At 44.4% G+C, this 14,116-nt stretch overlaps 2 protein-coding genes across 2 annotated transcripts in view; both read right to left on the minus strand.

Annotated features, from left to right (window-relative positions):
* Window positions 1-14,116, minus strand: part of LOC148279578 (uncharacterized) — a gene marked incomplete at its 3' end in the record, with an annotated part of 105,271 nt that overhangs the window by 76,272 nt on the left and 14,883 nt on the right. The window lies entirely within an intron of this gene.
* Window positions 5,389-10,761, minus strand: LOC148279579 (uncharacterized). The gene has a single exon (XM_088229715.1). It carries the CDS (start codon window positions 10,759-10,761, stop codon window positions 5,389-5,391), a length of 5,373 nt encoding a protein of 1,790 aa, XP_088085841.1.

The raw sequence follows: 14,116 nt of genomic DNA on the forward strand, positions 1-14,116 counted from the left end.
ATTAAATTAATATCATAGCAAACAAGTATTGTGTTTTTATTTCGAGTAAACGTTATGACACTACACTTGTCAACATAAAAAAACAGCTCGTTCTTGATTTTGAAAGGGGTTAGAAATCAAAGCGCTGACTCTGTTTTTGCTACGAGTGAGATTCACCTGACTAAATAACGAGTATTTCACCGTCATACTAAGTAGAATATATCATATTATTACAGTCTGTAAAGTTGTCACCTCATCTAGCTTATGAGGGGTCATCAAGTCCTGTGGGTGAGATTCATCTGACCGATGTATACAAGCCAATACAAACTTATACCATTAACGTGCAAAAGTAATTTGAGTACTCAGCAATTAAAATCAACAATCTTTTTCCATTGTCTATTAAAACCATTAGTAACGAGAAAATGTTCAAAGAGGCTATGAAAAATGGATAGTGAAGGTGGGCAAAAGTAAAATGGATTGTCTCATTCGCCCAAACCAATATCGAATCACCTGCTCCACAAACGTGCAGTTCATGCTGTATCTTTTTCTTTTTATTGTGCGTTTTATAAAATAAATAATACAGGTACACAGAAATTAAGTATGAACATAAATACGTAGTATTTTTAACTGTCTTAACATTTTATAATTTCTCTCTGTATATTGATTGGTGTACCAATGCAGTGCCCTATGAATAATTAGGTGCGGAAAGGGAATGATTATGATGATGACGATTGTACATTTAAAAAAAAACATATTGTCGAGTGTCCTCAGCATGGGTTACTCTAGTGGTAACACATTATTTTTATTATTTATTGTTGTTTGTAATGTAAAAAAAATAATAAATAAATATAATAATATTTAAAGCATTAACTCTGTGATCAAATTATTATTATTATTATTATTATGGATAACTTATATAGCGCCATTTTCGTAATAAAATACCTCAAGGGCGCTTTACATTGTGATTCTATTGTTAAGTTAATTTAATTGAAGCTTTTAAATTTGTAAATTAATTAAAATAATTTATTTTTGTGTCACGTGCTACGGATGTATTCAAATGATTTAGAGAACAAGTGGGTTTTAAGTTTTTTCCGAAACATCACTTCACTTTCACAGCCTCGCACCTCTGCTGGGAGAGCATTCCATGCCATAGGGCCTGCGACCGCAAATGCGCGTTCACCAAATTTAGTGCGCTGTTTGCGTAGAGGTATAATAACTTTTCCTCTCGCCGTAGACGTAGCTGATCTAAGCGTGAGACGCCTGTCAGCTAGTTCATCTGGAATGCATAGTTCCCTTAGATATTCCGGAGCCGAGTTGTGCAGTGACTTATACATAAGCCAACAGAGTTTGTATTTGACCCTCTGTGGAAAACGTAGCCAGTGTAGTTCCCGAAGTAGTGGAGTGATATGACTGAACTTAGAGATTCCGAAAATAAGTCTCGCTGCGGCATTCAATACAGATTGTAGGCGAGTCATTTTGTTCATTGGTAGACCTGCATAGATACCATTACAATAATCGACTCTAGACACTACAAACGCATTTATTAATTGACGGGCGGCATCAACCGGCAAATTTTTGCGGATGCATTTAATTTGTCTCAGCTGGTAGAAGCATGAACTTATCGTTCTACTAATTTGAGCGTCAAGAGATAGGTCAGAATTGAGTAAAACTCCCAGTAGTTTAACGGTGGGTAAAGCGGTACTCCCTACATTAGGTAGAGCCGTATCCTGGATCAAATTCTGTCGTCTGGCTGAAGCCACCCACAGTTGTTCAGTTTTTGATGGGTTTAATGTTAGTCTGTTTTACTTGATGTAATTACATTTTTGTATATTACCACTTATTTGACGACTTTTCTTTGTCCGTCTCTTCGTCAGGACAGCCATAAAACCAACATGCAAAACCACATTCACCATAGTTGTTGTCCAAAAATAGAAAATCAACTTGCCATTCATTTTAATAAGCAACCCTTACATCTTACATGAACTGATCAGGCTATACATAACTAGTGTCCTGGCGAATGGCCGGGTACGTCTCGAAGCCGATAGACATTGAAAAGTCGGTGAGTTGTTATTTAAAAATATTTTATAACATTTAGTATAAAAATAGTTTAGTATATATTTTTTTTTTCATATTTCTCCTTCTTTAAATCACAGTCTAATATATAATTAATGAGTACTGAAACTATCGCAATCAATTTATTAGAAGTGCTTAATCTAGTTCATCAAGATGGAAAAGTGATCATCAATTCATTAGGAGTGAGAAGGGGAGGAAGTAATGCCAATTCTCATTTCTTCACTTGGCAAGGGTTGCAAACAGAAATGGCGAAGGGTCATTCACACTTAGGTACTTGATAAACAAGAAAGTAATCCATCATGATTTCAAAATACGTACTATTTTTCACGAATTTTCGTTTTTTTTACAATATTTTTGTTCGTTTAATCAAAATAATACATAAGGTTTATTAGTAAAATATTACAACAGAGAAAATGACATTTCATGGAAGGGAATATAAAATTCTAAGCATCTGCAAGGTTTATGACCTGTCATTAGCTAGTTGAGGTAGCCACTCTACAATTTGTGGAACATTAACCATTCTGTCTATATTTGAAAATCTATTTTCCTTTATTTCTTTCATCTGTTGATATTTGTGAAGGTTAAGAGGTGAATCTTTTTTTATGCGGATGAGATTAATATTTTTGAATTATTACACCTACATATTAGGCAACTCCTGAAAAACCTTTTTAATATATATGCTTCTTCATGGACCAAGTGGATTTATCAACAATATTTTGAATTGTCCAAATGTTTGTAGACAAGGACTGGATTCAATTTCCTAGAGAGTTATTAATTTTAACACATTACAACAAAGAAGAAAAACATTTTAGAGAAGGGAATATAAAAGTCAGAGCTTATGATCTTACGACCTGTCATTGACTGGTTTAAGTGGCCACTTTACACACTGCGTAACTTTCACGATTCTGACTTTATTTGAAAATCAAAATTTATTCAATTCTAACATCTGTTGATGTTTGTGAATATGAAGAAATTTATGAGTTCGTTATTTTATTTATTCCACCATTTAAAAATAAACGGAGGTTCTTTGTTTCAGGTCCCGACTAGCCAGGAAATCCATGTGTCAAATCAGGGCCTTCTTTTTTACAAGTGTTTTTTTTTCTTTAAATGTTGCTTAACAAGTACAAATATAATATTCAAAATAATACAAACAAAAAACCAAACGATTATAATAATAATTCAAGCATAAACATAAATTAGAGAACATACCATTAATAATTAGAAAACGAAGTATGACTGTAAATGTAATTCATACAATGCAACAACGGCGGCCTTTGTGGTGTAGTGGTCAAGACGCTTGACTCACACATGGAAGGTTCCGGGTTCGACTCCTGGTGAGAACACAAAAAATAAATGTGTTTTTATTCAAGCCTGGGTGTTCTGTGATGTAATTCACTACTGTAATATGGCCTCCGGGCACAATTACGTGGTGCAAAAAAGAAACATTTGCACTGGTAATCTAACTAGTAAATTTATACTATTTATTTTTAAAATTACCTTAAACGTTGTATTACGCATTTGTAAATGAATTTATTTTGAAACTACAAAGTAATGTCACCATGGTTGTTCAACATATACATCGATAACTGTATGAAAGAATGGGAGCAAAAATGAATGGTATAACTGTTATCTGTCTTCTGTATGCGGATGATGCCGTGCTTCTTGCTAGCAGCAAAGAAGACCTTCAATTCTTGGTAACAAAAGTCTACGAGGTATGCAAGAAAAGCGATTTGCTTATGAATGTTGATAAATCGAAAGTGATGGTTTTTGAAAGGGATGCAAATATAACTAAATGTGAGATCAGCGTGAACGGAGATATTCTGAATCAGGTAGAAAAATCTGTGTACCTTGGAAGTATGTTTACTAGGGACGGAAAGGCCGATAAATATATTGAAAGGAGGGTGAGTGCCGGGAACAGGGTGAACGGTGCACTAAAATCTACTTTGGCAAACAAATGTTTATCGCAGGAGGCTAAACTAGCAGTTCACAACGGAGTTCTAGTTCCAACTCTTATGTATGGGAGCGAAGTATGGAATTGGAAAAACAATGATGAAATTAGGTTGAATGCTGTCGAAATGCGATCCCTTAGGCGAATGTGTGGTAAAACGATGTATGATAAGTGCACAAATGTCGAGATCCGTGAAGTGTGTAAGGCTGAGACATGCATTATTGACAGAATCAAGAAAGGGGTGCTGCGTTGGTTTGGACATGTAGAGCGAATGGACAGCGAAAGAACGGCTAAAAGGATCTACGATGCAAATGTTGATGGATGCAGAAAACGAGGAAGACCGAGAAAGACATGGCACGATCAAGTCCATCAAATACTTGAAGATGGACATGTCAAAAGTAGGAATAATCGGCGTGCGTGCATAAGAAGATGTATGAATGTAGAGGAAGCGAGGTATGTATGCCAAGATATAGTGTTATGGCGTTCTATCCTCTCTGCCTACCCCTACGGGGAAACGGCGTGATGGTTTGTTGTTGTTGTTGTTGTTGGTATTTATCTAATATTTCATTAACAAATTTGTAGCTAACGCGCTACCGGCGTCGTGTTGTGGTTCCGCTGCAGTCACTAACGCACACGTCCCGATCCACTGGTTGTAAGGCAGCGGAGGCTAGGCGATCTTGTCTAACTCGTCAGGGCCGGAGATGTCCTCAGAAGGGCCTCTTATTTCAGGTTGAAGTTGCCGGTTCGCCGTGGTCAGGAATCCGTAGGGAGAGAAGTCCAAAATCCAAGTCCAGGGTGAAGCGAAGGTGTCAAGCGAAGTGAAGAAGAATCGAGTAGAAAGCCGGGTCGGGGAGAAGCGAGTAGAGATGAGTAAAAGCCAAACGTCAGAGAAGAAGTGTCATTTATTTTCATTTGTACACGTTATATACCGTTCGCGCTACGTGCCCCACCATTCACCCCGCCGAGCGGGTCTAGCCGTCGTATGCCGCGCGGAGAGAGAGAGAGAGCGATAGAGAAGGCCGCACGCCCGCTCCATCCGTCTCCCTCCCTCCACGTATATAGGCACTACCCCCTCCAGTTCTCACGGCATTCTTGCGGCGGCAACGCAGCGCGAAACGATGCACATTCAAAAATATACTTAAAACTAATTTGTAACTAAATGCCTATTCTAAATGTCTCGGTATGGAAAAGGCCACCCCCGAAAGTGACAAATACTAGTCTTTATTGGAGGGGCAGCTCATTTCTAACACATACCGAGATCCCTAAGTCTAAACATTTTAATATAGCGCAGGGGCGGTCCCTACAAGGGCCGCTTTTCCGTTTGACGTCCGTAACACTCCCCCGGTGCAGTCTCCGCTGCGCTGAAGCATCCGGACGTCCTTCGGCTGCTAGTGGCCCCCTTCGGCGAAGACCGCCACCTTGACTGCTGGTCTCGTGTAGGTCCCGGTCGCCGTCTTGACCTGCACCACGCGGACTTGTCCATCGGCTGCCGGGCTGGCCCTCGTGACTCGTCCTCGGGGCCATGTGTTGCGTGGCAGCTTTGGGTCCGCTATTAATACCAGGTCTCCCTCTTGTATGGGCGTTGCCGGGTCCCTCCATTTCGGTCTCTGCGCCAGCGTGGGCAGATATTCTCGCACCCACCGTCGCCAGAAGATGTCCGCCATCTGTTGGGCCACTCGCCACTGTTTCCTAAGGCAAGTGGCCTCCTCCGCCTTACTATAATGGACCAAAGGCTGTAAACCGCCAGCTGATCCCAGCAAGAAGTGGTTAGGAGTCAACGGCTCCTCATCTTTCGGGTCCACAGACACATGTGTTAGCGGGCGGCTGTTGACGCTGTATTCCGCCTCAGCTAGCGCCGTTATCAGTGTCTCTTCCCGTGGGGAACGCGCTTTTATAGTAGCGCTTAGCGCTACCTTCACTGATCTTACTAGGCGCTCCCAGGCGCCTCCCATGTGTGGTGAGGAGGCGGGAATGAACTTCCACTCCACCCTTCTGGCGCTTAGTTCACCGAGCATTTTCTCATCTCGGCTTAGCTCCTTTATGGCCGCGTTCATCTCGCGATCGGCCCCGTGGAAATTTGTACCGTTATCTGTGTACAATACCGCGGGGTGACCACGCCTAGCGGCCATCCTTCTTAGAGCCATTATAGCCGAGTCCGCGGATAGGGAGTATGCCAACTCCATATGCACCGCCCGCGTTGTCATGCACGTGAAGAGCGCACCGTACCTTTTCTCAGTGCGCCGTCCCAGTGTCACGGTCATCGGTCCGAAGAAATCGAGGCCGCAGTGAGTGAACGGCCGCTCCCCGCTAGCCAGCCTGGCCGCCGGCAGCTGTCCCATCAGTGGCGGCTTCGGAATGCATCTCAGCATGCGGCACGCCCGGCAGCTCCTGATGATCCCTCGCAGCGTCGTACGGAGGCGCACGACAAAGTAGCCCGACCTGATATCGCTTATCGTGCGCTCCGTCCCTGGATGTCCTGATGCTGCGTGCTGGTAACTTATCATCAGTCTGCAATATTCATCCCCACCGTCCAGTATTGGCGGGGCATTCACGTTCTGGTCATCTATCCTTTGTAGTCTGGTTCCCATACGCAGTATGCCGCTTCCATCAATAAACGGCGTGACAGCGCGTAGCCGTCCTCCGGGCGGTAGGGCCTCTCCCCGTTGTAGGCATTCTATTTCTTTGCCGAAGGCACGCCTCTGTGACAGGCGCACCCATATTTCTTCGGCTTTATTCAATTCTTCGGCCCGGAGTTCGAAGTCACCTCCCGGCTTCTCGGGCTCGTCACGTTGTCTGGGACGGCGGCAACGTCCGACGAACCTCATAACCCAGGCCGTCGTCCGTATAAGTCGTACCCACGATGAAAAGCGGGATACGTCCGGGAGTCCTGTCGTCGTGTGGCAATGGCCCACAAAGTGACGCGGTGGTCTTATCTCCAGCGCGTCTTCAGGAGGCGAGATTGTCCCTTTTTCCTGAGGCCATTCACTCTCCGGCCGGGAGAGGAAATCTGGGCCCCGGAACCACATGCCGTTCGAAGACAGATCGAGTGGCTGTGTATCTCGCGTTCCGATGTCCGCCGGGTTTTGTTTTGTCGGTACCCAGCGCCAACCGTTTATTCCGGCGATTTCATCGATCTCCCCGAGTCGGTTCGCTACGAACGTTGAATACTTCAACGGGTCTGTGCGTATCCAGGATAGAACCGTGCTCGAGTCCGTCCAGAATATAGTTCTTTTAATTTTCATGCGGCTTTCCCTCTTTATACTCGCCGCTAACCGCGCGGCGAGTAGCGCCGCCTGAAGTTCTAGACGCGGTATCGATAAAGGCTTTAGCGGCGCTACTTTACATTTGCTCATAATAAAGCTAGTGCCCGCCCTGTGCACAAAATATGCCACCGCACAGCAGGCTTGTTCCGAGGCATCGCTGAAGACGTGCATTGTTATTTCCTCCGCCTTCCTGTTGATACAACACCTCGGTATTGCGCAGTTACTTTCGGCTAGTAACTGCCGCCATTCGCGCCATCTCTGCACGTGTTCTAGTTTTAAAGCCTCGTCCCATTGTATGTTCGATCGCCACACGGCTTGTAACAGTATTTTAGCCCTCACTGTTATGCATCCAATAAATCCCATTGGATCGAAGACCCTCATGGCGGCTCCCAACATCTGCCTCTTTGTAGGCCATTCAGGTTCGTCACCGCCCTCTTGGTTATACTTAAATACTAGATAGTCTGCGTGCGGGTCCCACCGCACGCCTAGTACTCTTTCCGTAGTGGCGGCCTCGCCAATGATGATAGCCGTCTTGGCTCGATCCTCGTCGCGGACCGAGCACAATGCCTTGGCGTTGTTTGATGCCCATCCCGTCATTTCAAAGCCCCCCGTCAGCAGGAGGGCCGTGACGTCTTTCACCAATTTTGCAGCCTCCGCAGTCGAATCCACGGCGTCCAAATAATCGTCCATGTACATTTTCTCGTGTACAGCCCGCGCTGCTTCCGGGAATGATTCAGCATTCGCCGCGGCCACGCGGTCTCTTACGTACTGGGCGCTGCTCGGAGAACACCTGGCTCCGAACATCATGGATGTGAAAGCGAAGGTCCTCACTGCTTCGTTCGGTTTTCGACGCCACAAAAACAATTGTGACATCGTGTCATCGGGTGTCATCTTTATGCGGAGAAACATCTCCTTTATATCGGCGGCGATAGCTACGCCACCCTCTCGGAACCTCTGTATGTTCCCCACTAGTGACGTGAGCAAGTCCGGTCCCGTCAGTAAGTGGTCGTTGAGGCACACACCTCTGTGAGGGCTCGCCGCGTCGAACACAACCCGAATTTTCCCAACCTTGTTCGGATTGCATACCGAAAAATGAGGCAGGAACCATTTCCTTGGGTTTTCTCGTGCCTCTTCTTCCCTGGATAACTCAACGGCGTATCCCTTTTCCTCATACTCGCTGATTTTAGCCCGGTACGCAACTTCAAGTACCGGGTTCTTTTTTAATTTTCTTTCCAACGAGTAGAGGCGTTTTTCTGCCGCTTCTCGGTTGTAGGGGAGCGATGCGTTGTCTGAACTCCATAGCAGGCCCGTTTCCCACCGGCCTGTGGGAAGCTGCTTTGTGGAGTTATGCATTATATCCAGCGCTCTTTTTTCTGCGGCACATATCCGCGGCGCGGTCGTGATTCCGATCGAATCCACTTTGAAGTTAAATTTCACTAATTCACTTAGCGCGTCATCACGCGACGGTCCTTTAGCACTCACTAGGACCGTTTTCACTATGCCATTAGAAACTGACTTATCTTCGTTATATTTTTCACCCGTAGGTGCACTCGCGTTATTATCGTTATGACTCACGTGTCGGCCAAACGCGACGCGGCCAAGCGGCGTATCACTTATGATGACGCCGTCACTTCGAAACTCCGCCCGGCCGTGCGGCACTATTAACTCGGCGTTATCGAGGCCTATAAGCATCTTAGGTCTCACTGTCACTTCCCGCGCCGAGTTGTCGCAACTTTTAACTTTTTGTGTCGGCAAGTTGAGTGTCTTAACTGTGTAGGCGATCGCTTCATAAGCGCCGGCGTCGCCTTTTATTATCACTTTTACGCGTCGCGATGACGCATCACTCGCGGCGATTCCGGCTATACCCGTAACTTGTATACCGGCCTGTGGACCGCGCGCTCCGATCGCGTCGGCGACCTCTTCTTCCAGGAGTGTGATAGTTGAACCTTCGTCTAGTAACGCGTATGTATTTACTCGACCTTTCGGTCCACTGAGAGTCACAGGTAACACTTTAAGGGCGACCGAGCCCTCCTTCCGCGATACGTGTAACACATTCTCATCCGTCGACTGGGCGCGCGGCGTATGTAGTGTGCGATGGTGCCTTCCTCCGCACTCGTCTATGTTGCACCTTGTTGCCCGACATTTCGACGTTCGGCAGCGTTTCCCCAAGCACAGGAAACACAGTCTTAAATCGCGCACAAATGCCCACTTGTCTTTCATGCCAAGCCCCGAATATTCGCGGCACACGTCGAGCTTGTGTGTTCCGTTGCACTTTGCGCATTTTTCACTTTCACTGTGTACGTTCAGCAGCACGTGTCCTTTAGAGGCGCGATTCCTTTCAGCCCTGACGGGGCCTGTGTTGATATCGAGGCACCCGGCGTTAGGTATCACGCCCGTCACGTCCTTTAGCCAGTCGGCTAATTCACTTAACTTCGCTTTTCTCTTCGTCCCGATGCGCGACGTAATCCACATCCATCGGTGCGTGTAGGGAAGCTTCCCTACCATTTCCCAGAGAAGCTTCGGCGAAGAAAGGTGTTCACCGTCGAATCCTTCGACGGTCGCGACGACGTTCCTCACTGCGACGGCGTAATCCGTCACGGCTTCCGCGGACGCGTTGTCTGGCAGCTTCGGAATCCTCCGCACCCGTTCCAAGACCGTCTCCACGACGAGCTCAGGGTGTCCGAACGCGGATTCCAACATCTTCATGATCTCGGGAACCCTGCCCGGGTCCACGAGTAGGGCCGATACAGTCTGTCTGGCCCGTCTTGTGAGTGATCTCTGCAGCCGTATGATGTTTTCTGCATTGGATAATGCGCACATCTCCGTAGACTGGTTGAACTGCGATTTAAAAATCCGCCACTCTAGCGGATCCCCGGAGAACTGCGGCAGGTCTCTCGCACCAGTCTGCCTCGCGATGAATGACGTCATCCTTGGGTCATCACTTCGTGGCTGCGACGTCACTCCAGTCGAATCACCGTCCTTCAGTGCCCTCACGAATGCTGCGGCCATCCTGTCAACTGTGGGGTATGAAGCACTGTTCTGGTTGTCAACCCACTCGCCGGTGAGTCGTCTTGTCTCCGAATCCATGGAGCCGAGTGTCGTCGGGTCCAATGTAGCGTGGTCCGCAGGGCTTGCTACGTTCGGTCGTGGCTCAGCGGCTTCCTCCAAGTACGCAGGCCCGGGTTGGGTCGTTTCCAACGACCCAAGGTGTGCACAGGTAGGCGCCGCCGCCGCGGCGCTCGCTCCGGCGGGCGTCGTGGTCTTCTCTGGGGTTGTAGTAGCGGCCAACATGAGCGGGAGCTGAGATCTCATTTCCTTGAACATCTCAACCATCCCGGCCGTCATGTCCTGCATCAGTCGCTGCTGCATGGCTCGCATCTCTCTTGAGTGGGCGGTAGATTCCGTTGTCGTCTGGGCCGAAGTCGATGAACCGGAGTCGGATTCGGCGCGTCCTTCCTGCATGGCGGCGTTTCTTCCAGACCGAAGAGAAGCAGGCATCAGGTAGATGATCACTCGTGTGACGACAGCAGATCCGGATTTCTCGAAGGACCAACAATGTAGCTAACGCGCTACCGGCGTCGTGTTGTGGTTCCGCTGCAGTCACTAACGCACACGTCCCGATCCACTGGTTGTAAGGCAGCGGAGGCTAGGCGATCTTGTCTAACTCGTCAGGGCCGGAGATGTCCTCAGAAGGGCCTCTTATTTCAGGTTGAAGTTGCCGGTTCGCCGTGGTCAGGAATCCGTAGGGAGAGAAGTCCAAAATCCAAGTCCAGGGTGAAGCGAAGGTGTCAAGCGAAGTGAAGAAGAATCGAGTAGAAAGCCGGGTCGGGGAGAAGCGAGTAGAGATGAGTAAAAGCCAAACGTCAGAGAAGAAGTGTCATTTATTTTCATTTGTACACGTTATATACCGTTCGCGCTACGTGCCCCACCATTCACCCCGCCGAGCGGGTCTAGCCGTCGTATGCCGCGCGGAGAGAGAGAGAGAGCGATAGAGAAGGCCGCACGCCCGCTCCATCCGTCTCCCTCCCTCCACGTATATAGGCACTACCCCCTCCAGTTCTCACGGCATTCTTGCGGCGGCAACGCAGCGCGAAACGATGCACATTCAAAAATATACTTAAAACTAATTTGTAACTAAATGCCTATTCTAAATGTCTCGGTATGGAAAAGGCCACCCCCGAAAGTGACAAATACTAGTCTTTATTGGAGGGGCAGCTCATTTCTAACACATACCGAGATCCCTAAGTCTAAACATTTTAATATAGCGCAGGGGCGGTCCCTACAAGGGCCGCTTTTCCGTTTGACGTCCGTAACAAAATTTATATTACCTTTCGTATTATTTGGAAGGATTATAAAATGCCTTATGTTAATATTTAAAAAAATCAAATTGCAAGTTCAAAGTATTTTTTCTCAGTTTGATTCTTAGAAATTAAAAATTCACTTTTATGTTATTTAGTTACGGTTTTCTTTGCATGATCAAAATGGGAATTCTATTTCAATTATAAAGATAAATGATAAAGGTAAATGATAAAAGGAATTCATTTTCGTTCTCTGCCTTTTAGCATAATAAACCTCCATTTTGGTATTTACATTGTTTGAACGTTCATAAGTCTAACATTATTTGATGCATTTTGAATTTGCATTAGACTTATACAACAACTAAGCCGTCTTAGGATTTTATCTAAACTTATGTTTGATTTCATTTTTGTCCAAATTATAATTTTTTTTTTCATACTTTTATTGATATTTTTAACATGCCCCTTAATTTATTTAAAAATGAATTGAGACTTATTTCATCTAGTTGCGATACATTATCCTGCACTTTCAAACTACATTTTAAATATTTTTTTATTTATATCCCTACAGAGATGAGGTAGAATTTTTTTTTTCAAATTCAGGATTATGGATATTCGAGCGTTTACAGGGCTTATGACCTGTCATTGGCTGGGTTAAGTGGCCACTTTAAGTAGATACTACAACATTCCCCATTCCGCTTATTAGCGAATATCCACACAGATAACATTTTTGATTTTTGTATATATCTTACTGTAAGCAAATTTATTCAGACACATGGGATTAACTATTGCTTTGCAAATAAAATCCTGCCAGATAAGAAAATTCACAATGCAAAGTACAACATTAATGTATATTACTACGTTTAATATATGTAAATAACAAAAAGAATTTTATTACTTCCTACTGACATATATATTCCATCAATTGTACTGTTTACTTACGTAATTATAAGACAAAAATCCATAAGATAAAAAAAAAAAAAAATGCAGCAAACGGAGCAAAAATGAAATTAACTGTCGATTGTCTTTTGTATTCTATTAATGTCGGACTATCTTCTTGCTAGCAATAAATAAAATCTGTTATTTGTGGTAACAAAGGTCTACAATGTATTTATTTTTCATTTTATAAATTTATAGCAAAAAAACAGTTTACATACTTAATAACAGGGAATCAATATAAAACTAACTAAACGGAGTTTTATCTGTTTATGATAGTATGCAAGAAGAACAAACGTTGTGGCTTTTGAAAGAGTTCAAAATATGACTACATGTGAGATCATTATGAACGAAAGCATTCTTAATCCAGTAGGAAAATTCATTTATCTGGGAAGTACGTTTACTAGGGATAGAAAGTCTGAGAAAGATATTCAAGTGCCGGGAATAGCGTGAATCGTGCCCATTGTGGCGAGCAACACTAACACTCGCGAGGTTGACAGGTCCGAACTACGCTTTAGCCTGCACCACGCCGTCCACTGCAATGTCAGCTCGGAAAAGATATTAAACGCCGTGCATCGAAAGAACCCATTACATTTCATCTTGGCATTTCGTGTCACCTGGCCACCAGCTCTCCACCAGTGTTCGCTATTGTAAATTCCTTTCGTACAAAATAATAGGATGTAACTTGTGTGTAACTGCTTAATAAATAACGTCAATTGTAATTAATCATTCTCATTAAACCTCAAATCAACTCACGCGCACCCGTTTTATAACTTCAATCAACCATGAGAAATAAATGTAATGTTTGTCACAGGGGCAAAACAACCGCAATATTATGATTAGGAATGAAACATGGACATAGAAGAAAAAAGGAAGAAAGCATGCTGAATGCCGTCGAAATGATCTCTCGGGCGAATTCGTGGTAAAACTATGTATGATAAGTGCACAAATGTTGAGATCCGTGCATTATGCAAGGTTGAGATAAGCATTACCAACAAAATTAAGAAAATTCTGTGTTGATTTGAATATGTGAAGAGAATTAACAGAAAAAGAACCGCTTAAAAGATTTACGATGCGAAGGTTATTGAATGAAGAATACGAGAAACATCAAGAAAGACATGCCTGAATGAATTAAACAAATACTTAAATATGGACATGTCAAAAGTAATGTCAAATGAAGTGCGTGCATCAGAAGGAATGTAGAAGGCACCTGAAAATCAATTCTTAGTGTCAGCTGACCTACTATTGTATTAAAGGCAGTGCGAAAACGAAATCAGACCCCTATTGTATTCAAACAATTCATTTTCAAAACACCCAAATTATCGATGATATACTGCTTATGCGTACGGACACTAAACTGCTGACAGCCAAAAAAGTAGTGCACGAAATCAAGTTCTCTCTAGGAAATAAAATGAACACTAGATGATAAATATATTGGGTTACATCCTTAGTTACAAAATGTTGTTTGGACAGCCAGCATACAATCAAGCTCAGACATTCTCACAGTCAGTTACAACATGTACTTCAGTGCTCAGTTACGTTTCAATCTAAGCAGATACTCTTTCTGTTATTTACTTTATTCAACATGTAATAAACACCCATAAAAAGCATCCATCGTTATT

Source organism: Micrasema longulum, unplaced genomic scaffold, assembly GCF_059751315.1.
Source record: "Micrasema longulum isolate JH-2025_06_02 unplaced genomic scaffold, ASM5975131v1 h1tg000699l, whole genome shotgun sequence".
NCBI classification, from domain to species: Eukaryota; Metazoa; Arthropoda; class Insecta; order Trichoptera; family Brachycentridae; genus Micrasema; species Micrasema longulum.